The sequence below is a fragment of the Puma concolor genome, chromosome B1 (genome assembly GCF_028749965.1).
Source record: "Puma concolor isolate L17-30 chromosome B1, mPumCon1.1.hap2, whole genome shotgun sequence".
NCBI lineage: Eukaryota > Metazoa > Chordata > Mammalia > Carnivora > Felidae > Puma > Puma concolor.
The window spans coordinates 116,160,196-116,185,076 of NC_141670.1; the positions used below are offsets into that span (position 1 = coordinate 116,160,196).

At 46.2% G+C, this 24,881-nt stretch overlaps 1 protein-coding gene across 4 annotated transcripts in view; it reads left to right on the plus strand.

Annotated features, from left to right (window-relative positions):
• LEF1 (lymphoid enhancer binding factor 1) overlaps window positions 1–22,403 on the plus strand; it is a 122,602-nt gene extending 100,199 nt beyond the window's left edge. For 2 of the 4 annotated variants that reach the window (XM_086704437.1, XM_086704435.1), the window contains 4 exons: window positions 1,882–1,989; window positions 7,481–7,529; window positions 8,165–8,205; window positions 21,190–22,403. In XM_086704437.1, coding sequence (XP_086560563.1) covers window positions 1,882–1,989; window positions 7,481–7,529; window positions 8,165–8,199 — 192 coding nt within the window. In that variant the 3' untranslated portion in view covers window positions 8,200–8,205; window positions 21,190–22,403. The remainder of the gene's footprint in view (window positions 1–1,881; window positions 1,990–7,480; window positions 7,530–8,164; window positions 8,206–21,189) is intronic. The other 2 variants (XM_086704434.1, XM_086704436.1) reach the window with 1 other exon arrangement.
• The last annotated feature ends 2,478 nt before the right edge of the window (window positions 22,404–24,881 follow it).

The window sequence follows — 24,881 nt, forward strand, 5'->3', positions numbered from 1 at the left end:
GTCCAGTTTGGTTTCCCTTCTTGTGTAAGTCTCTAGCACTGGGTCAGTGTTCCAGACTTAGGTAAGCCAGCAGTTGGTAGAAGCCTGGTTCAAACTCACACTATTGCCCCAGACATGCCTCCTTCTTCGGCTTGATTTTGCTAATTGTGCTTACTCTGCTAGTACAAAGAACTGTGTCTCACGTAGCTTTTTTCAGGTTTTTTTTTTTTTCTTGCCGCCTCCCCAGTGCCTGTCCCCCCCCCCCCCCCATCATTTTTTAAAAGAAAAACATACTACCTGATTTGCCTTCAAGCGGGACCAAGTCCTGCTGTGAGTCATGCTTCTTAGCTACTTGATACTCGGCACCTCTAAAGCAATTAAAAAATAAGCCGTCTGGCCTATCCAACGCAGAGGCCCAGGCACAGAAGCACTGGTTCCAGAGGAGCCAGAATCCCCTGCCCTGCCCCTGGGCACTGCCTGTGTCGGAGGCTGGAGTGGGAGGTGGGTGGGATGTGGCAGAAGGTGCTTGAAGTGCTCTTGAGATTGGGTTCCTGGTCTTTTAAGAAATGGGAGCAGCAGGTGTTTGTTCCTTGAGGAACGCTGCCTAGCCTTATCGCAGGAGCCGGGTCCAAACTGAGGAGGACTTAGTCTCTTCCAGGAGAACTCTTTCTCTCTCATCGCCTCTCTCCCTCACTCCTCCATCCTTTCCCCAGTTTAGCCACACCTTTCTTTTCTCTTACTTTTTAAAACTATGACAGGGAAATTAAAATCAATAGGCAGGGCAGCCATGAATGGGAAAGAATCTCCTAGCACCCTAGAGCTGGGGGTGAGCAGGAGTGGGGAGGCGGGAGCTAACCCAGAACGTGGGCGTGTGTGGTGTGGGTCAGGTCTGTTCTCCCGTGCCTCCGTGCCATCCCCTCTGGCCAGTTGGTCCCTCCAGTGCCCAGCCGTTCCTCCCAGAAGGCTCACTGGTAAATCCTGGCATTGAAGAAGTGGGGAAAATACTTGAAAACTGCCTGCCAGGGGACCTGGAGCAAGTTGTGTGCAAACATAAGCCACTTAAATTCCCAAACGGATGCCTTGCCCACATAAGCTGTTTTACTGTGATACATAATTATGGCAACTATTAAAAGGGACATGGAAAGTTTGCAGGGTATCAGCCCTTACGTTCTTTAAATTAGATACTACAGGGTCAGCTTCTAGATGGCAGAATAACCCTGGACAACGCTCCTTGCTTCCCATCAGAAGGAAGCTAAAACCATAGCCGTAAGGAGTACACGTGCAGTTGTACGGGGTTGTCCGTGTGCTCCCTCTAGACAGTGGGATTTCTACAAGTAGGAGGAGAGGGTGAGGGGAATCAGACAGACTGACTTGAGGTCTTGCTTTGTAGACTGGCTCATAGGATGAAGGTTTCAGACTCTTCATATGACAGAGTGGGAAGTGTCCGTGTGAGGTGATGATGCATCTGGGTGGAAAAGACATCTGGAACTTATCACATTTTGCATAAATACATGGTGCTCAGTCTCAAATATCAGAATATGGTACAAACTATGAGAAAGGGCTGAGTTGGGTGTTGAGGTCACCAGTGAAAGTTCTCTCCAATTTATATTGGAAAAGAGAAAGGGTGAGTGACAGATCATTTTACTTCGGATTCTTTAATTGCCTTTGATGTGTTTCATGTGATACTGGAGAACAGGATAGAGAGAGCAAAGTTTGAGTTTCACTCTCGCCACCAGACTCCCAAGTGGATTTCTGCCGCTCTTGCTCTTCTGCCATTTAAAAATAAATCAGAGTCTAAGTGCTTATTATCTTCATTCTTGAATGTTTGAAACATGAAATATATAATATTGTTGCTATTTTACTTTCATTTAATTTTTTTTTCCCTTCTTCTTTTTGTTTTAGTGGCATGCCCTCTCCCGTGAAGAGCAGGCTAAATATTATGAATTAGCACGGAAGGAAAGACAGCTACATATGCAGCTCTATCCAGGCTGGTCTGCAAGAGACAATTATGTAAGCTCCTTCTTCATCCTACCAACAGCTCTCTCCTCTCACCCATTCTTTCTTTCGGCCACTTTTGTGAGGGAAATGTGTTTCAGGCTACAGTAGCCCCCCCATCACCCCTTACCCACAGGGATACGTTTCAAGACTCCCAGTGGATGCCCGAAACCACGGATAGTACTGAACCCTGTAGATATGTTTTTTTCTGTGCACACACACCTATGATACCGTTTGTAAATTAGGCACAGTGAGCGATTAGCAGTAAATCTTCTTGTACCGCACTCATCCTCCTTGTGATGATGTGAGATGACAACATGCCTGTGTGATGGGATGAAGCGAGGTGACTGACTTAGGCTGTGATGTTGTGTTGGGCTACTGTTGACCCTCTGACGCTATGTCTGGAGGAAGACCTTCTGCTTCCAGACCCTGGTTGACTGGGGCCACTGAAACCATGCAAAGCAAAATTACAGGCAGGCGGGGACTACTGTATATGTATTGCTGGTACTACTTCCTATTTTTGGAAGTTAGTGAACTTTATAATAAAGATTTCCTGGATATATTTGCAAGCTTTGAGCGATCATGATTTTTTTTTCCTTTGGTTATATAGTACATTTTTTTAGGTAAAACTTTAATCCAAAAAAACCTTCCCATTAAATGTTGAAAAAGATTTTTTTAAAAAGCCCATAATCGGGGCGCCTGGGTGGCGCAGTCGGTTAAGCGTCCGACTTCAGCCAGGTCACGATCTCGCGGTCCGTGAGTTCGAGCCCCGCGTCAGGCTCTGGGCTGATGGCTCGGAGCCTGGAGCCTGTTTCCGATTCTGTGTCTCCCTCTCTCTCTGCCCCTCCCCCGTTCATGCTCTGTCTCTCTCTGTCCCAAAAATAAATAAACGTTGAAAAAAAAAAATTAAAAAAAAAAAAAAAAAAAAAGCCCATAATCTCCTCATGTAAAGGCAACATTAGTAATGACTAGTTACGGTATCTTCCAGGTATTTTTTCTGCGTATATGTTTTTTTTTTTTTACTTGGATATAAGTACGTGTGGGTATAACATACACTTTTGTGTCATGCTTGCTCTTATATATAATAAGCATTTTTCTGTTATGGCATAGTGTTTCTTTTTTTTTTTTTTTTTTTTAAATTTTTTTTTTTTCCAACGTTTTTTTATTTATTTTTGGGACAGAGAGAGACAGAGCATGAACGGGGGAGGGGCAGAGAGAGAGGGAGACACAGAATCGGAAACAGGCTCCAGGCTCTGAGCCATCAGCCCAGAGCCCGACACGGGGCTCGAACTCACGGACCGCGAGATCGTGACCTGGCTGAAGTCGGACGCTTAACCGACTGCGCCACCCAGGCGCCCCTGGCATAGTGTTTCTACATATTGATTTTAATGGCTATATAGTATTTTGAGTGAATATCACAATTAACGATTTTTTCCTGTTTTTTAGACATTTAGGTTGCTTTTTTTTTTTTTTTTTTTTTTTTGGTGATTGGAAATAATCCTACAATGAAGGTATCCATGCATAACAGTTTTTTTTCTGTGTTTAGGGCTGCTATTTCTGTAGGATAGATTCACAGTAGTGCAATTGTTGAGTTAATATATTTTAAAGGCTCTTTGACACTGTCAAATTTCTTTTCAAAAGGATATTATTTTACAGTTCTTAAAAAGAATATATTCAAGTGACTGTTTTGCCACAGGCTAATCAAAACTGGATTAAAAAAATTTTGGCGGGGAGGTGCGCCTGGGTGGCTCAGTCCGTAAGTGTCTGACTTCAGCTCAGGTCATGATCTCACGGTTCACGGGTTCAAGCCCTGCGTTGGTGTCTGTGCTGACAGCTCAGAGCCTGGAGTCTGCTTCAGGTTCTGTGTCTCCCTCTCTCTCTGCCCCTCCCCTGCTCATGCTCACTCTCTCTCTTTCTCTCTTGCCGTCTCAAAAATAAAATTAAAAAAATTTTTTGTTTCACTTTAACATACCTTGATATCTATTATGTATTTTATTCAGATGGAATAGGTATTATATTTTTTTAAGTTTTACTAATTGGCCAAAAATACCCCATTTATAGGGCCTTACTTTATTTTATTACTTTAGAATTTGAACAATTTACTAACGTGGTCTTGATATAGCAAAGACTATTACTGAGAAAGTGTATTATAAATTATATATTTCAGTTTTATATTTTATGGAAGGGAACAGTTTTGATTATTTAAGCTCCTAATTTAAAATTTTATAGATCACTTTTGTGCTCCATGTGAGCCTGGCATTAGAAAAGCCAGCCAGGGGGCGCCTGGGTGGCTCAGTCGGTTAAGCGTCTGACTTTGGTTCAGGTCATGATCTCATCATTCATGAGTTTGAGCCCCATATTGGGCTCTGTGCTGACAGCTCAGAGCCTGGAGCCTGCTTCGGATTCTGTGTCTCCCTTTCTCTCTGTCTCTGTCCCTCCCCGGCTTGTGCTTTATCCTCTCTCTCAAAAATAAACAAACATTAAAAAAAAAATTTTTTTAAAAAAAAAGAAAAGCCAGCTAGGACAGTTTTAATATTCGGTCTAGGAATTGTCCCTTCTAAAAAGAGTGAAGGTGAAGCCGTTAATCGATATCTAATTTAACGTGTGACCCTTGGGGGCGATGGTCCTGTTGGCTGCATGTCTGAGGTCATACGTCCCATAAAATGGGACACCAAGACTTAGGGAACACATTTATTTCCTGCAACGTGCTCTGAAAAAAGTCACTGCTGGTGGGGATGTGGAGCTTGAACGGTGGCTGCGACCATGACGAAGAAAGGAGGGGCCATGCTCTTTGTTACTTGGAAGCAGCAGCTCATCGGACCCTCGTGAGCTGCCGTCTGGCCGTTGTACTAACTGCCGTGTGCCTATTGTCCAGAACTGTCTTAAGTGTCTTCTGTGATGTTTTCTAATCCTCATAATAATTCGGGGGGATAAACAGTGTTATTGCACTTCATAGATGAGGGAAATCGAGGGGTCGGACAGGTTAAGTCATTGGTCCAGGGCCAGGTAGTGGCTAAGCTGCTGGTTATTACCCGGCCCTCCCGGACTGTCCGAATCTGTGCAGTTTGCCTTCTGTGCAGCAGACTGGCACGGTCTTTCTGGGGCCTTAAGGAGACTGCTTTAGGGCAAGAGTTCTCTCCCCTGAACCGTGCTTCTGTTTTCTGGGCAGTAATTAGCATCTTTCTGGGCAGATGTGACCCACGGAGGAGCTGTGCTGTGGATTTGTATACATTTAGCACTGCTTGTTGAATGTCTTTGAGTGAAGGTTCTGTTTCTGACCCTTAGGTAAAGGATAAAGCTTTAAAAAGAGATGAACACATACATACTCTGTCCCTCTCGCTCTCTCTCCTTTCGTCCATATGGAGAGATGAGAAGAAAGTAGTGTTGAAGAAATCCAGTATAATGTGAATTTACCTTTAAAGGTTTTCTCCTGCAGAATTTTTAAAGGAAATTGTTTCACATAACTTGATTGTGGGATCCCCCGGAATGAAGGGAAAACCCAGCTTTGTTAACATCATTTTTTATAACAATAAAAATAAGCCTATTAATTACTAAGGCAAACAGAAGTCAATCAAATGATACACTTTAGCTAATTATTCTTAAAATAACAACATAGAAATGGAGTCTAAACAAGATACATGTCTTGTATCGTAGCAGTTAGTGTCAGAATGCATCCTCATCCTTACTGAGATCACATTAAATATTATGTCTCAACTATTTAATATTAACATGCTCTATTCTACAGCATCATGATTTTATAACTGAAGTCTTCATAAATCAGCAGCACACATATTTTCTTAGGTGAGCTCAGTCAGATATTTGTATTAGAGCTTTTAAATTTAATGCTTCATAATCCCAGTATTAACTATAATTAAATATTTTAATGAAAAATATTTTTATATTTACCGCACACAAATGAGTTTTTTTGTGTACGTTGACACGAGTACATCCAAACTACTCCGGTCTTTTTGTCTACCATAAAATGTTGGTTCTCTCATAACACTGTTTTATACCTAGACTACAGTAGAGGCTATTTCACAAAGCATTGGCAGTCCTCCACCTCAGGCCACAGTCACACATGCTGGACATACACAGGGCTGCAGAGGAGGCTGACACACTCAGGTTGTGATCTGGAGCCAGGGGCCGTCTGGAGGGGGGCTCAGGGACACAGCCAGTTATGGCATTGGGAGGAGGTGAGGTCTGCCGGAGGGGGGAGGGGAGGGGCGGATGGGATAGGGAGGTGGGGTGGAGCCGAGAAGCTTCCTGGAAGAGCTGGCACTTGAGATGATGTTAAAGGGCAAACGGGAGCTAGGAGGAGAAAGGGAGGAGGAAGTTCCTGACACATGAAGCAACGTCATAGCATCTTCTGAAAACCACAGTAACGCCGTTTGAAATGAAGACCGGGGAAGCCCGTGAGAAGCATACTCTCCCTCTGTCTGCTCCCCTTCTCCCAGAGTACTTTAATAATAATGTTAACGAGAACTCCATTATTTCCGATATGCCATTTTCCAGGGTCGCTAATATCTGCTCTTTGTGAGGACAGTGTGAGTCAGCCTTACTAGGCTCTAAAGCCTCAGTGGTCAAGGTCATGTGACACGAAGAAAAATTATTCTGAGATGCGTAAAAATATAGACACATAGTATGTTCAGTGTAATCTTAGAGTTTTACGTTTTGTTCCTTGTTCATGTGATTATTACGGCAGCCATAAGATAGAGATATTGGATGAGATATGTGTTCTGTTAAAGTTATTTGAAAGTACTATCCTAATCCAGGTTGGCCATTTACTGTTCACGTAAATCAAACAGATACTGTGTCTCTGCCCTACCTATTACAGTGATGTTTTAGGGGAAATCATGAAGAAAAACAAGAGTAGACCAGTATAAATGGAACTTAAAATTGTAAATCTGTGAAGGTGATTTTGCAAATGTATTTAAGATTGCACGTTTTCGTGTCTGTTTTAGGAAACAAGGTCCTTGATTGCCAGAAATTCAGCCTTTGAAATTACCTTCCATTTTCTCAGGTTCTATCTTACCTTGCTGCCACTATCCTTGATCATGTCATACCTGTGCCGTGGGGACAAGAGGTCCTCAGCTAATGTCATGTACTTTTAATTACATGGTAGAATTCATTGGAAGGAAGATTGATCATGAACTGCCGGAAGTGGGTTCCCAGCGTGGTGGTCAGTGATAGGCTGCCTCCTTAAGTGGGCTTTCTCTGAACGGGTATCTGGTGCCACGGCCCTAGGACCTCCTCAGCCTGGCGTGGCTTTGGGAAACCACTTCCACTGTCAGTACTGATACTCAATAAGAAGCTGTAGGGACAAAGGTCACAAAGAGGTGACAATTTTCTCTCGTTCTCTCGGTCTGTGTGTCTAGGTGTAGATGGGAAAGGGAGAGAATGAGGCACCCTTCTTGGTTGACTTCTTGCCTTTTGTACATTTGTATCCCGTTCGTCCATGTGTTCATAGTCCAGTGTGTAACATGACCATGTGCCTGGCTTCTTCCAGGGTAAGAAAAAGAAGAGGAAGAGAGAGAAACTCCAGGAGTCGACATCAGGTAGGCACCATGTGACTTTCTAGTCAATTCTCTGCTTCTGACAAATACCTTTGAAAGTAGTCGGCATCTTCGACACACTGCTTTTGTTCTGCAACTGTAACCTCTGATGTTTTAAACTCTGCTTTCCTTCCTGAAATGCTTTAAAGATGTTTAAAAGACCTTTCTTTTCAATGTGAGTGCGTGAAGGTACGTCTACACATTCCTTCCCCAAACCCTGTCACCTGGAATCCTGTTGGTGTTTTGTCTTGTTTTTGCTTTTATTGTCTATACCCTCCGTAGCACTTCTGCTGTGTTTCCATTTGCACAACTCCTTACAATAACAGTTTTTTATCCTGATTTTATCATATGCTACCTTTTCTGTGGTTTGGGTTTTCTGAAAGTAGAAAACATGATGACAGCAGGGTTTATCTTTCCCGGACATTCATTCAAGGCATCAGTGAGTGAGGTCCTATTTATTTCCCCTTTTTCTTTCATTAAAAGTAAGGCCACTACTTGTACTGCACAAATAAAAATGGCTGGTATAAGAACCATAGAAAGTAAAGCCAACGAGCCAACCTGATGTTGTAGCTACTACGTATTTGGAATGTACAAAAACCTCTTCAGTAAAAATTTGTTAAAGACACAATTTTCTGCAGGTACAGGTCCCAGAATGACAGCTGCCTACATCTGAAACATGGTAAGAACGACTCTCTGGTCCTACTGCTGACGTTAGTTATAAACAGAGGCACTTGCTTGTGAATCTCCTTGCTCATACTGATGCATTCAACTCTGCTCCTTTAAAGAGGAAACCCCACCAAAATCAAATTAGCGCTTAAAGAAAATCTGATGGTTTTTATACCGGCTATGTTTTTGCAATATGGTATGCATTTCTCTCTTTCTTCCTTCCCCTTCTGCCCCTCTAATCTTTCTTCCCCTTCCCCTAACTCTTCACCATTCCGCACTGACCACCAGTGGCAAATCTGCCTGCTCTAAGAAACAAACCACAGAACCAGCAAGCAAAATGCCCTCTTACTCTGAAAAGCCCTGGGTGGCACGTGGGGCACCCAGACCCGTTCTGGCACAGGACCTGGAAGGTTTTGCTCCGTAGAGACTTCTCAGTTGAGATGATATATAGATACTTAAAAGTAATATATCTGTTTTTTGTGAGAAGGAGGGACTTTATGTATTTTTTTTTTCCCCCTGTTATTTAAAAATCTGGGTGGGGACTCGATTAACTCTATTCTGCTATCAGGCTCTTTTCTCTGTTGGTAACCATTGCTAGATCCTGGTCAAGTATTTATAGGTAATGTGTAGTTGTCGATTTGTTTTTGTTTTTGTCTTTTTACTGTAGTGACCATATTTTTGATCGATTGAGCCACCAGCCCTGGTGGGAACCTGGCTTTTGTAAACCTTAAAATTTAGCTGACCTTTGAATTCATAGCGCATTGACCTCTTTCCCAGTGGCAGCTCTTCCCAGAGGAGCTACGTTTGATTCTGCTCCCTCTCCAGCAGCCCACACCCAGGTCCTACAGATATTGTTGGCCTGTGTTGAATCTTCCCTCTTAACTCATCATGGCTGCAGTCCTTGCTGAGGTTCTCAAGCCTGCCGTCTGGATTATTAGAATAGCCTTTGCAGAAATCTTCCCACCTCCAGGCTTCCTTTCTGCCAGTTGATCTTCCGTGTTGCTCCCGGGGGGGTTTTGCCAAAACACGAATTGATTGTGTCACTTCCCAACTTAAAAAATGGTCAGTGCTTTTTGTTTGACAAAGTGCAAACCACTCAGCGCAGATCTATTTACTCTGCCCCGTCCTGGGTTTTCCCTGCGGTCCCTCTTGCTCATCTGCAACCTAGCCCTTATGAGTCCTGTGCTCAGTTCAAACGAGATTATTAGCAGTTCCCCACATACACCGCGGGCACTGCACATGCTGTCCCTGTGCTTGGAAAGCCTGTTTTCCCCTGCCACGCAAGGGATACATGTGCAGTGTTCCTCACGAGAGAGCGTTAGCATGCAGAGATTTGGTTCTTGGCTAGAACCAGATGACCCCCTGCTTCCTCTTGTAGAACTTAACTTTGGTGCTGAAATTTCAGTGGACTTTCCCAAAGAAAGTTATAGACATTTTGATGCCAAATAGAAATTTTCAGTCAGCTGTTTGCCGGGGCAATCTACTTCAGCTTTTCAGTCTTTCTTTTCAACTGTACAACGGGAGTAGCACCTAGGGCCTGTGGTTGTTTATCTTATATGCCTTCCTTCTTCCCTCTACCCTCACTGAGACCTACCTCAGTTGCCTTCTCCTCTGTGAAACTTTCATGATCTTTATTCAGATTCCCCAGGTTCTTCCAATGCCATCATTATAGTTTAATGATATCAAAATGCTTCTAAATACTGAGTGGCAGCCTTTTCCCTGATTGAAAAGAGGATCTGCCCTTCGTATAGATGACCAACCAAAGGACCCAAAAACCAGTATCACAGACGATGTCCATGTTTACTTCCACTTAATGGCTGTTCATGGAGGAACCTCTTCTGAGCTGGCCTCCCGGCTTGGTCATTAAGAGCACAGAGAGGACAGTCGCAGGCCCTGTGTCGTAGTAAAGGTATTCTGGTTGCAAGCACATACACATGCTTTTGTACTTTATTTTTGCATTCTTTTTTTTTTTTTCTTTTTAAAGAACGTTGTCCTTTTAATCACTAACCCTTAGGTATGGACAGCAGCCTTTCCATGCTCTGCCTCTAAATGGAAAAACCCTCACAAGTGCAGTGTGCTGAGGACTGACATTCATTGATTCACTCCATCTTCTGTTTGCACCAAAATTTTTAATGCCACTTCTGTTACAAATCATGCAAAAAATATGTGTCTATACTTCCTGGTTTGGTTTTGTGTCCTTAACGATTAACATGGTATATAGTATTTTAGACTAGATTAGGTGGGGTATATTTGAGTCCTACAATTTATCTCACACATCCTTTTTTAATGTCATAGCTATCATTGTGCTTTCCGGTCACTTCCGTATTTTTTCTAAAAGTTAAAGTGTCCTTTCTACTCTAGCCCAGAAAAAAAAGGAAAGTGCCCCCTACCCCTACCCCCCCCCACCCCACTTCTCAGCAGCTGCTGCAGTTGGTGGTTTCCTTCACTTAATCAGAGTCCCCAGTGTTTCTCTTGTTGCTGGGCCAGTCCCACAGCCTTTGAAGTCACTGTCCTCCACACTGTCCTCCTCCTGAAGGCAGCACTGGCAGTCATTTGATAAGAATTGTAGAGCAGAGAGGAGCTCTGATTTGCATTCATAAGGATTTCAGGAAATCAGGAATGGTGGTATCCGTGCTGTCCACTCTTCCCCTTTGTTTTGGGAATTCAGAAACTCCCGTAAGGGTAGTAGTTGACTTGTTTAGTCAACGTTGAGCACTTACTGAGCCCCTAACTAATGCCAGATAGCGTCCTGTGACCTGAAAGTAGTGTTGAGTGAGGCAGAGAAAGTCCCTGCTTTTGTAGTGCTCACATTGCTGAGGGTGGTTATTAAAAAGTAAACAGAAAAATAGGAGTGCAGTAATAAAAATAAAACAGGGACTGACTTGGGCAGGGTTCTGCTTTGGGTGTGATGCTCACGAAGGCCCTTCTCAGAAGGCGATACCGATAACGACCTGCTATCCTTGAAAACCAGAGCAGTGGCTGAGAAAGGACCCGGGGAACTGAGCATTGTGCTGTGGAAAGCACTTAGACTGAGAACGAGGCCACCCAGGCTCTGAGAGAAGCCCCTTCCTGAACTGTGTGGCCTGGGGCAGGTCCTTTAAAGCCAGTAGATCTCCGGTTCCCCACTCCAGTGAAAGTGCTGGGTCCTTAGGCCTCTGAGACACCCTGTGTCCGTGGCCCTACTTCCTGGTCTGCTTTGCTCTTCTGTGGTCTGCACTGCCTCCCAGTGTTGCTGAAGAGACTCAAGTCTCCTTTATGTTTACAGGTTTGTAGTCCCCGTTCTGGGAGTGGTTCCACAGAACTTACTAAAGCACCTGTACGGTCTTGAAAATGACAGGTAGACAGCGTGGCTATTTTTCAGTTCCTGTGTAGATCGTCTCCAGCCTCCCCTTCTCCACCCAGCGTGACCGCCTCTGGTTAGGGAATCTGGTTCTCCACTGGTGTGAGCCCCTTGTTGGCCACGCTGCATCCACACTAGTGCTGGCTTCACCTTAGAAACAAGCCAGTGACAGATAAACCGTTTGATTAGAGCTGATCCTGCCAACGACGGGGCGTGAAATCTCAGGCAACTGGTTTCAGTTTGGAGGGAAGTTGCTGAGTATTAGCTAAATCCCTCCTGATCTCCTCTCCAGTGAGGTGGAGCTTAATGGAACCCAGCACCCAGGAGGGGAAGATATCGTGACTCCAATGTGAAGATGTATTTTGAGAGGGTTTATTTCTCTTAGGTACACAGTGGAACTTAACCCTCTCTTGGCCTCCTAAAAGAAAAGTCCTGTTAAATTAGATCTTTGAGCTCAGATGACCATGCATGGAGCACAAAGGCCAGAGAACTCTCTTGCCTCTGAACTAGCATAGGACAACGAACTGTAGGGAAAATATCCCCACTTAATAAGGAAAATCTTTCCTCAGGGAACAAAAAAGCCCTCTGAAAATTTGTATTTCTGCTCCTTGAAAGATAGACGTTTCATTTACTGCTTTCATGTTTTTGGTGCGAAATACTATTGCAGCTGTCTCCTGCAGCCCAACATAACTGGCCTTTTGACAGTTCCCCGTATACCAGTTGTGTCCCCATCTTCCCGTGTGTTTCCACTTGCACGCTTTATACACGTATTCACTCTGGTGAAATCAGTTGAAACGAATGAGCATTGACTGGTCTCAACACTTTGCAGTGACTTTTAGGATAATTAGAAACGGGCTGCACGAAAGACTTTCTTTCAGGGTAGAGGTGATTCCCAAGCTGTGTGGTCTTCCAAAAAAGCCAAATTCATCCTGAGCTTTTAGGACGAACTTGTCACTTGTAGGAATGCTGGAAGTCCAGGGCCTCGGGGAATGAGCCTGCACACGTTCTGCTGTGTCCAGCTCTAGGCCACTGTTGTAAATGCCAGTCATTTCTTCATTCGTTCTGCAAACACCCAGCGAGGACCACTGCAAGTCAGAAACGGCACTAAGCAGTGGGGCACTTGCCACATGGACTCTGTCCCCTCCCGGAGGGGCTTTTAGTTTCAGAAGATAAAGACATAAAAATAAATAGGAATTATAAAGTAATACATTCTGTGCTATAAAGGAGATGGATACATTGTGTTAAAATAAGAACAAGAAGTATCAGAGTGAGATCAAGGAAGCCTTTCTGGAGTAAGTAACCCTTGAGCTGTGTAGCCATGAGGGGAATTGATAGAACAGTGATCAAGTTGCTGGGAATTTCCAGTGTTTTGGTCCAAGTTTATTTGGAATATGTAACATCTCGAGAGTTTGTCAGAAGTCAGAGATTGTCATCAAATACTGAACTTCCCTTCCTTCCTTACTTAATCGAGATTCATGGGAGTTACAGAAGAATTAAAATTTTTGAAAAGCTGGAGAGAATGATCACTCCAAGTTTACTAATGTAAAAACATACCTTTACAAATTGGCTTATTAATATTTACTTTAACAAATGAAAAAAATCCCATTATCTTAAAATTACATAGATTGAAAAGATTTTTATGATATCTCAACATACTCCTTTTGACTATATAACATCAAAGAGCTAGTTTAAAAGAACAAACTATCTTTAAAACAACACCTTTTTAAACACAGAGAGCTACACACAGATACCCACATACAGACATACTCACAAAAACTTAAGGTTTTGGATATTGGTGTAATCTCTACCTTGTATACTTGCTAACCTGAGGTTAAAATGTGTTTTTTACTTGAGGCTTTGTTTCCCTTGGGGCCAAGAGGTGTGTGGGAGAGGTAATTTCTAGTACAGTATAGAATGCAGTAGTTAATTGCACAGTGCTTAGCTTTACATCTCTAGCTTTCCGTTTGAGGGTGATGCTCAGGAGCCTGATGGGCTGTTTATTAACTAAGGGCTGGGGGCCCGGGGCCCTGGTGCTCATGCAGCCTCCTGACAGCGCTACAGCATGGGGCTGGAGACACTTCCGGGACCGGCCGTGGGACTGAGGGTCTTTCCGAAGCCGTGCCCTCTTGAAGTCAGGGAGCCATCTGTGCCCAGGGGTCTCACGGACAACGGTGTTTTGTACAGGCTTTGATGCCCACCCTGCGAGCTTGCCACTGGTGCCTCATCTTCGCTCTGAGTTCTGTGCCTTGAGAGCAGATGGAGTCATTAGGTATCAGCAAGCCTCTGGCTCTTTGCTTCTGGTTGACATGGCCAGTTAGAAAGCAAAACCAAGCTCTTACAAAATAATAAAATCAGAAACAAAAACCTTCAGGCTTGTTCAGAGTCTCCAAGTAAAAATTAACGTTTTGAAAATGGGAGGGAGGAAAAAATAACATCCTGCTTTCCACTCTTCATCTTTTTGTCCCATGCTTAGACACTATGGTCAAATACTTTGAAGTGTCACTCAACAAGCAGGAGATGTGTGAGGGTTTGGGTCTCTTGGGAAGGGAGCCTGAAGCCTGGCGGCAGGTGGCTGTCCGATCAGGGAGACCGGCCCCCCATCGCGGGACACGGCATGGGGGCAGGGCCTGGCCGTGCAGCCTGCAGCGGGCACCCTGCTCGCGCTCCCAAAGCACCCCTGCTGCAGCCCTTTGACCGGGCGCCTGGGCAGCTAAGTTGGTTGAGTGTCTGACTCTTGACTTCATCTCAGGTCATGATCTCACAGTTCATGGGATCGAGCCCTATGTCAGGCTCTGTGCTGCCAGTGCAAAGCCTGCTTGAGATTCCCTCTTTCTCTCTACCCCTCTCCCGCTTGCATGCATGTGCTCATGTTCTCTCTCTCATAATCAATAAACAAAAAATTAAAAAAATAAATTAAAAAAAAAAGAGGAAGCCTCGCCTAGTGGGGGACTTCCTGCCTGACATTTTGCCAGGCAGCCGCTGGTGTGGCATTGGTCTTGTCTGGGTCAGCAGGTTGCTTTCCTAGGAAATGGAGATTTTGATGGCCCGGAGACATTCCCACATGGCACCTTCCCTAGACATGTTCCTGTCTGAGGCGGTGGCCTACTCGTGTCTTCCTTCCTCTTATGTTTGTCCTCAAATTCCTGCTGAACTTGTCACAGATTAGTAGAAACCTGTAAAGAATTCACAAGGCAATGACACTTAACTATAATGTCTCTTAGTAAGAACATTCAGTAAGGAAAATCCAGACGTCTGGCTGGAAGGGCAGGCGTGGTCACATTGTCCTGGAGAGAGAGATGGCTGCATAATGACACTGTGTGGCTACACTAAATGCTGTGCGGAGTGCAGGTTTTCAAATTCTGACCATTCTTCAGGACGCTGTGTGCTGACTCATAGCGCGGGGGCCTTTGATGGCAAGAAGAGACAGCCCATGTTGGCATAAGGAGAACGGGGAAGTCCATTTGAAGGATGCAGTGGCATCTTGTGGAAGCCAAAGACAACAGTGCAAATGACCCAGAGAGAGGACTGGAAGATGGCCTTTTCCTGCTCTTACATGTGCCCCTGAAAACTGCTCTCTTCCCCCTTCTGTACATCGACTTTCTCAGTTCTTTGATCATGTATCCAGAGCTCCCGAGCTGACACATTGTGACAGTGTCAGTCTCCCAAAGAGATGAGGATTCAAATTCCAGAGAAGGGACTCCAGTCAGCCCAGCATGGGTCAGACTCCTGCCTCGGTCCACAATCCGCTGTGGCCAGAGGGAACGGTCACACCGTACAAAATCGCCATCGGGGCACACTGCTCTCACTGTGGGGGGTGTTGGAGTTGGGATAATCAAGAAGGGGGCTAGGCAGCAACCCAGCGGGTGTCTGTTGCAGCTCACCAGTGAGCCGGTGACTGGGATCTGTTAGATCAGCAGCCGTGCTTTAGTGAAGATGTGGGGAGACACTCATCCCTGTGGTGAAGGTTTTTAAAATCTCTCCTGTGCTACAGTGTCAATTCTTCAGTGGTCAGGAGAGCCAGAAATGTGTTTAAGTTGCCTTGGGAAACTGAAACAGAGAAATGGACCCTTGGCCAGCAAAGTTGCTCATAATAGGAGAGGGAGAGGCTCATTTAAACCCTCTTGGGACATGTAATATTTAGTATTGTTCATGAAAGAGCATGAAATTAAGATCAGTGCACTTAAGAATAGTTTATAGAATAAGAAAATTATTTTGGACAAATTTGGTTTAAAAACAATGGTTTTCTCACTGAACCATCTGGAACTATTGAGGAAATGAGCCCTTCTGGATAATGGTTTCCCAGAGAACTGTAGGTTTCCCTCTTTAAGTATCAAAACATGTAATTTGTTTAACTCTTGAGTGCCCCTCAACTCTTTCTCCTTCAAATTAAATATTTCTTAGTACCTCATGCTGTTGTTCTACGGTGCATATAGTATATGGTAACAAGGACTCGGTGCTGTTTGCCACTATGCTAACTGACCGCAGATAATGTGGGATTTTAAGAAATCTACCCCTTTATCATTTTTGTACCTTCCCTTCCTGAGACGCTGCCCTCCTCTAAGGTAACACATTCTTCCGATCTGTTGTGTGGTTTCGGGAACCAGAAAAAGAAGTATATCTGAATAATTTAGAAGTTAAAAGTAAACGGGCTCTGCGTTGGTGTATGCAGGGTGATCTTGGAAGGAAGGGGGCGGCTTCTGCGCATGAATTCCTCGATGGCACTGTGATAGCTTGAGGCTCTTTTACTTCCTTTTCCCCAGCTGCCGGCTAGCGGCTAGCTGAGCTCCCGATGAGTGAGGGGAGCCTGCCTAAAACCATCCGTGAGCCTCGGCAAAGTCACTGTGTCTTTCTGGCAGAATGAGAGGATAGTGAGGGCATCTCAGTGGGACAGTAGTGCTCATCTTCTTGCTTACATTTGAATTCGTATCTAACCTGAAATTTTCTAAAATTTTAGGTACGTTCTTTGAGAATATCACAACAGACCTCTCTGGCTGCCCTTTTGCGATGACTTTTCTCAATTATCATTGTGTGTCTGGAGATACTGTGTTTCGTAAGAGATATTTTATGTTTCATAAGAGAGGTTTTGCAGAATTCTCTACTGGTCTGTACTTTCCACCAGAAGCTCTATAAATGGTATGAATTCTGCTCACTCCCCCAAGTATGCTGAGGCTGGAGCATCAGAAATGGAACGGATGTTTCTGGTCCACATATTGTGTCCTGGGTGCTCTGCTAGATGTCTCTGCTTAGATTACCCCATGCCAGTCTTGAGGCAGCCCTGGACAGGGATGAGGAAACACCAGTGACTTGTCCAGGGTCACGTGACTGGGGTGCAGCAGGGTCGGGTTCGAACCTGGATCTGTCTTTAACTCCCAGTCTCCACCCACTGAAGTAATAACCCTTATCGTGTCCTTCCAATGCCAGGCACTCGCCAAGCTCACCACACATTGTCTCCTTTTATCCCCTCAAACCCACTTTATGAAGCGTGGGGACTTACTGTTTCCATTTTACAGATGAGGAAACCAGGGTTTGGTATGTTTGGGTAATTGGCCCAAGATAACCCTGGTAGAGTAATGAAGCCAGTGTTCAAACCCAGTCCAGGACTATGCTTGGAGCTCTGCTGTGAACCCCACAGTGCACTGTCGCCTCCCTGTGCAGCAAGCATATGCTTAGACATATGCGCGCGCACACACACACACACACGTGTTTAACAGTGGAAATTCTTGGTTTGAAAAGAAAGTACGCACTGATCCTGTTGCCTCATTTTTAGGAGGTGAAGTTGGCATCTTTGGTATGGGAGAACTTCTAGAGAAATGTGAATTGGATAAAGAATTTGGAGATGGGAGGTTGAGGTGGATCTACATAGTTCCTGTCTTCCTGACGTACTTCATCTTATAGAGCTAAAATGATGTTTTGAGGCTCTCTTATTCCAATAGTTCTTCGAGAATATTTCTGTGTTGTTTCCAGGAGTAGCAAGGATCTAAGCGAATAAGACCTGCACGGGGAGGCCCAGCCTCCCATTGTGATGTATGTGCTCACAGAGGAGACACAAGGGGCCCATCGGGAAGGGAAACCGACAGCTGCAGATAGAAACCAGAAGTTTCCCTAGAGCAGTTTGTTAAATAGTTACACGCCTGCCTCAGAATCATCTCAACGTTGCCCAAGTCCGCTTTCACTGATAATTCACTTTGAATAACCACAGGGGAGGAAACCGCATGGATTCAGTAACCCTGCCTCGGAATGTATAGCCTGGATCCAAGCACAGGGCCAGAGACCCGTCACCGCACTGACCCCCTTCCTCTGGGCTCTGGGCACCTCCTTGCTTCAGAGCTTGTGGCTGGCAGACTGACCGGTCTCGAACTCAGGGACTAAGGACACACCTAGCTGCAGAAAGATGACCCAGTGGCAGCTTCCCTAACCACACACTGTCATTTCTCCTCTTTCTCAAACACTGGGTGGTGTTCGCTTACAAGGGGCTGGAGCTGGCTTCTGTAGGTTACACTTGCAATCTTTGAGGAGATTTAAACTTCACAGTTAACTTCTTATGCCTCTTGTTCTCTTTAGCATCCTGCTTTCTCACAGAGCATAATATCCTGGGGTGGGCGGTAGTCTAGATGCAGCCCACCTCCACAGTGCTATTGACTAGTGACGGGCAGATGGATGATTGGAAGGTAGGAGACGAAAATGAACGACAGTTTAGCCCCAAGATACAGTAGAGAGCACATCGGTTTAGGGCTCAACAGTGAGTCCTGCCACCTGTAGTTTGGGTGACCTTAGGTTGTTTAACCTCACACCACCCCCAATTTCTGTAGGCGGGCAGAATTCCGGGACGGTGGCTGTTGTGATCATGTGACGCTGAGCGTGTAGAGCGTGTGTCCCGTGCCTGGCATATCCGTGCTCAGCAGACCGTGTTTTTCTTCCTCCTCCCTCACCAACTCCTTGCAGACAAGGCCACCTCAGAGTCACAAAGTCATGAGGCTGTGACCCACAGGCCCCCAGAGGCACAGGTACTCTCTAGGGGTCATGATGCACCAGTCATGTAATGACCGTGGGCCTCAGTGTGCTCTGAAATAACAAGGCCCGACTAGCTCTGTCCTGCTTGCTTCCTGCTCTAGAAGTCATTGCTTCTAGATCTCACGCCCTGAAATAACAGCACTCTGTCACAGTTTGCCCCAAGGCCGGCCAGCAGGGCTAGGCAGTTGGCATGAGGTGTGTGGGGTGCTGCTCTGGGGGCACTTTTTGCAATTAAAATCTGCCTCTGTTTACCTTTTGCAAAACTTATCTCTGATATTCTCTCAAATCTTGTGTAATGCCTGAAAACATTTTAAAGGTCCTGCTCCTTCCTAGCAACACTTGGAAGGGGGGAGAAGGATCTTTCTATTCCGGCCCATCGTTTTGGACTCCTCAGCATTTCTGAACAAGGAAATGGTATCACTTGATACGCAAGGGGTATTCCCAGGTTGTTCCTACAGAGCGGCTCCGCTGCCCCCAGCCTGGCCTGGACAGCTGGAGCTGACCTTCCTCTCCTCCACCTCAGCCTCAGGAAGGGGCTTGTTTCCTGGGCCCCTCCCACCGGGGACAGCCTGAGGTGGGGGGCTCGGCTGCAGACCCCAAGGATGAAGCACTCAGCTTTTGGTAGCGTCTTCGTTTGAGCCTGTGGAGAAGGACTCCCTCCCCACCCTGTCCTTGCATCTTTTGGCATCAAGGCCTAGACAGTCCTAATGCCTCCGAGTTAGTGCTGTTTACTTACCAGAAATAGATCCAGTCATGAAATCTCCAGCCACCCCTTTACTACTTGGGCTCTTCGTAAGTGACTCCGCCCTTTTGAGTTCCTGGTTCCGTTTGGTTGGTGGGATATTTTTGTCAAGATTAGAGTCTGGTCCAAGGGAACTTCGTGGGTTTCGGCTGGATGGTGGGTACGGTCGGGGGAGGGAGGGGACCTATGCCGCCCGCCTCCAAACCCGCTCTACAAATGGCCCACGCGGTGACTCCTGGCGGAGGGAGCCCAAGCCTTGACATATGTAAGATGGGCCTCGCCGCGCTGCCTTTGAAGCCCGAGCAGTAATTGCCGGCTTTGATTGCACCGACTTCACTGGTGGGTTGGGCCGTGCTGGGGCTCGCCTGGCCTGGCCCAGCCACAGCCCCCCAGTGAAGCCTTAGATGTGGGAAGTCTCCAGTCTCCGGAGCCTCATGCCTGTGGTTTCTTGAAAAGAATTGTGATTTGACCTGTTTTATATCTATAAAGCAACTCTGTAAGCCCCCCATTTCTCCCATTTGGAGGTAAGGCTTGGTCTGCCCTGATGGCCCTGCATTTTAAAGGAGCAATCGCATCCGGTCTGTCTTATTTGATAGCAAGACACATTCTCTGCCAACTGATTCCAGTGCCAGTTACACGCACATTAGAAGAGCATCCTGAGTGGGGAGGGGTCGCCTTTAGGTTTGCAGTTGTACAGAGCATCTGTGAAAGCAGCTTTCCAGGAGCATTTGTAAGAGGACGCTGGAATACTGAGACAACAGTGGGAAGATGTGAGGCTGTGCAAAGAAATGGCTTTATTAGGAGATACTGGGACTCTTTCCAGGGAAGCACACAGTATCCGTGTGGTAAATGGCCATGCTGGACAGCCAAGTTTGTGACTGCTCAGCTCAAGAAGGGAGGAGGAGAGGGCCCTCAGGTGGGGTGGGGTGGGGGAGGGGAGGGGAAGGACGGCTTGCCAGGCCAGGAGTTGCAGGGTGCTGCCCCACGTGTCCGCCCTGCTGGGCGGGGGGTGGGGGGACAGTCTCCAGCTCTGATTTCAGAGTGAGCCCACAGCTGGGGGTGGGGACGGATCGCAGCAGAGGGACAGTCTGTGCCCATCAGCGAGCAGTCCATCCTGATGCCTGCACTTATCAGCTGCTGCAGCTCCTAGCCCAGGACCGCAGGGCCACTCCTCATCAGGGGCAGCAGCCTGGACCAAACCTTTGAAAATCTGTGCTGCACAAGTACAGCGTAAATAGGAAAGTGCGGGGTGCCTTCCCCACTGGTCTAGGCTTTGCTCCTTTGTCCTTGGAAAGGTACCGTCCTTCCTAGCTCTTATCTGTACCCTGCTTAAATTTTAAAAACCACAGTGCTGTAGCATGTGTTTCCCTGTTAAATAGGGAAAGGTCAGTTTTACAGAATAGGAATGGAAGTCGGCATCACAAACGTTCTCGGTCAATAGCATTCTGTGACCGATCTCCTCCCGCTTCGTTTGTTTTTTTCAGCAGCGACCTACATATATAGATGGTTTCTTCACAGTTCCCATCAGTCATTGTGAGGGACAGCGCTGGCAGTAGGTGCGTTAATGATAAGAGTCACTGCCAGGTCACTATAGTGCTAACAGCCCTAATAGCTCATGGTGCCTACCCTGCGCTTGCTCAGCACCCGGGGTGGTGAACGCATTCCCCGTCCCTGTGCGCACACATACGCGTACATGCGACCACGGCAAAACTTCACCGAAGTAGACTTACTCTGTAACGTAGTGCGAGGATCTGGGGCTACCCTAGGGCTGCCGCTTTAGCCATCACCAGATCACCAGAGTGGACTATTAAATGCAGAGATCTCAAGACACATGCCGTATGCAGTAGAAGTTTAAGGCCTGTGACAAACGCACATTAACAACTTTTCGTTTGTTCCTTCTTGAGGTGGAAAACGAAGCTCATTCCCAACGTGCAAGGCCAAGGCAGCGACCCCGGGACCTCTTCTGGAGATGGAAGCTTGTTGAAAACCCAGACTGTCTCCAGGGCTTGCCCAGTCGACCCCAATGGAGAATTGACACCACCTTCACCCTGAGGTCACCGCTAGAGACGCTGATCCATAAAGACAATCACTGCCAAACCCCCCTTCATCTACTCCAAGAGCCAAGTTCCGAAATCAAGCATAAAAGGTTTCCCAGCCAAGCAGACAGAGCACCTGAGAACGCTAGCAGGCTGAGCAGCTGCCCTCCCTCCTCTCCGCGTGCACTTCTCAGCACTTCCCAGAGCGTCTTGCGTCCACACCTGTAACCTTTTGGCAAGGACAGTAACTTGGCTACGTTTGCCTGCCAGGAGCAACCCGAGCCTGCAGCCGGCACGTCCTCACACCCCAGCGCGGAACTTTGTGGAAGACGTCCCTCTTTGTTTAGGTCTTCTTCTTCTTCTTTTTTTTTTTTTTTTTGCCTTTCTCCTGAAGCTTTTATTTAACAGTGCAAAAGGATCAGTCTTGTGTTTGCTTTTTTTTTTAAACTTGAATTTTTTTTAATTTACACTTTTTAGTTTAAACTTTCTTGTTGTATATTTTGCTAGCTATGAGCTTTTAAGTAAAACTCAAAGATCTGGAAAAGTTGGAAATAAAAACGAAATGAAAAGAAGCCGCCCTTTTCTGAGCGGCATCTTTTCCGGCAAGTGGCTTCTCTGTGAATTGTAACAAATAGTGGCCTCCCGTCTTCGTAAGGTGTTTGATAGAGCTAAATAAATGTAACAGCTGAATCCACGCCGTGGGTAGCAGTTGGCAGTCCTATTTCATTTTATTTTTCTTCTGATCTCCTTTGTTTAAATGGTAAACCTTGACACATACCGTCAGCAGGCCGGTTTGCAGTGAATTTTCCTTTCTTTCCTTTTCACCCCCTTGTTGTAAAAAGCCCAGCACTTGAATTGTTATTACTTTCAATGTTCTGTATTTGTATCTGTTTTTATTAGCCAATTAGTGGGATTTTATGCCAGTTGTTAAAATGAGCATTGATGTACCCTTTTTTTTTTTTTTTTGAATAACAAGGCACAGCCTTTGCCCCAAACTGCCATCTAACGTTTGTCATTCCAGTTTGAGTTAACGTGCTGAGCATTTTTTAAAAGAAGCTTTGTAATAAAACATTTTAAAACAACGTGTCCTTTTTAAAAAAAAAAAATAAGTTCCTAACAATCACAGCTGGTAATGGCGAACTAAATCCGTGGGCCAGGTCCAACCTGGCCTCGCCATATCAGAGGGGCGCCTTCCCCTGCCTCCAGGTCGTGCAGTCCTCGAAGGTATTTGGACGGCTTGGACCCCACTTCCTCCTCTCCCAGGTGTAGACATAAATCGGGGCCAGTGCGAAGAAGACTGTCCCCAGGATTTGGATGGGAGTGACTCTCTTCCTCAGCACCTCAGACAGCCACCTGGGCCCCAGCTGTCAGCAGGCCTGGGGTCATTTTCCATCATCAGAGCTCCGCAGTCCTCAAACTGGGCTCCCCAAATCGAGGTGTCCCTCTGCCCCCACTCCTGTCTCGAAAGCCAACGTTTTCCCAGGTTTCAGTTTGAATTCCATAATCTTCCCTTAAGCTTTTCTTAGGCAGGTCTGTAAGTTGGTATCTGATTTAGCAAAAGCTATATACATTTTCAGTTAAAAAAAAAAATCAGTATTTCGTGGCTCTGCATCCCTTGAACCAGTTTGAGAACCATTGATTCCACCGGCCTGAAATCTCTTGCTGAAGCTGTAGCCAGTCTCCGTTCCCAACCCCCAGCACAGCTGGGGAACAGCTGGCCCCACACTTGCATTCACCCTGCACGGACCGCGCTTGAAGACTGCCATTAAGTCACCGGCCCGTTTCTCTCCTCCCGCGAAGCGATCCGACTCCTTCCACCTTTCATCATCGGCCCTTTAATCATCTTCATTACTGTCCTCTGGAGCCTCTCCAGCTCCTCCTCAGTCAGTCCCAGACGCGAAACCAACCGGGGAGAACCCTATTCTGTTCAGGAGACGTACTTGCTACAAAGTTTTCAGAGTCCTTTGAAAACCATCTGAGTTTTCTTAAGGTTCAGGAACCAAACGCCCTAAAGCTGCCATTCATGCTCTTCCCGGGAGTTCACTAGAAAATCCAAACACAAACGGTGCAGGAGGGGGTAGTGAAGTGTTACTTTTAGGGGGGCAGGGCGGGGGGCCTTATGCCAACACGGTGACTGAGAAGGAAACTAGCAACGGTCTGTTCACCCAGTACGAGCCGGGATCCGAGGCTGGGAACAGGACCCACCAAAGCCCGCTCCGGCCCTCTCTCCGGTGGTTCCTTTATGCTTTTATGACAGAAAAGATGAGTAAACGGTGATGAGGAAATGGTCTGTTTGGGTCCTCCGAGTCAGATATTCCTTCCACCAGCTTGATTCCCTCCTAGGTCTCTATGTTCCTTCCAGAAAAACCTGTTTCCCCCAGATATCACGGCTGCCCCAGTGTGGTGCTCGTTGCTGGCCCACTCTGCCAAACCTTTCTGCAAGCGGCACTTTGGGCAAGGCGAGTCGGGAGTCTTCGAGAGGTGCAGCCCGACGGAAGCCACCCTGGGGCATCTGCGGGCAAAGGGACGCGCCTCCGGCTCTTTCTGCTTCCATCTGGGAGTGATTCAACTCCATTCCCTGCAAGCTCAGAGCCGAACTGTGTGCTAAGAGGAGGAGGACGGGTCAGCCTCTCTGGGAGCCCAGCCTTCCTCTGAGGTCACAGCTGGCATCCTGGTCCTTAAGAAGGGGTGTTTGAAACTCCTAGTTTTAGTTGGTTTGGTTGCTAAGGTTGCTGGCAAGGATCTGTCGAGCTGTTCGAAGGGGCCTTTGAACTGTTTCATGACTACAGCTGTCCTAAGTACAGTAATTTTTTCCCCCCAGAGTTTGGTCTAAGGCAGCAACAACATGGAAACCTCTAATCAAGGGCCTGTGAGCAATAACAAGATGTCTGTGTGGCTTTCCTTCTGAAAGAGAAAAATCCTGAGGGGCTAATGCGTGGTTCTGACAGAAAAGAGAAACTTAAATGTTCCACACGACATAGTAGTTGTTCTACAAATTACATTTACTACTCCTGCCACAGGGTATTATCTTTCATACACAGAAACCTGGGGAATGTCAAGAGCTGCCCTGTGAAACCTAACTTCTCATTTCTGATAAAGGGTTAATATCCAAATGATACAGAGAACTCCGTAGGAAAAAAAAAAACAAAAAACAGAAACCAAACACTCTGATTAAAAAATGGGCAGAAGATCTGAACAGGCATTTTCTAGAGAGGACGTGCAGATGGCCAACAGGTCCGTGAAAAGGTGCTCCACGTCCCTAATCATCAGGGAGACGCAAATCAAACCGCAATGAAAGATCACCTCACACCTGTTAGAATGCCTGTTCTCAAAAAGATAAGAAGTAAATGTTGGAAAGGACGTGGAGCCCTTGGGCACTGTCGGTGGGAACGTGAATTGGTGAGGCCACCGTGGAAAACGGTGTGGAATTTCCTCAAGAAATCAAAAGAACTACCATATCCAGCAATTCCATTTCTGAGTGTTTATCCAAAGACAACAAAAACGCTAATTCAAAAATACACATGCACCCCCATACTCAACGCAGCACTATTTACAGTGAC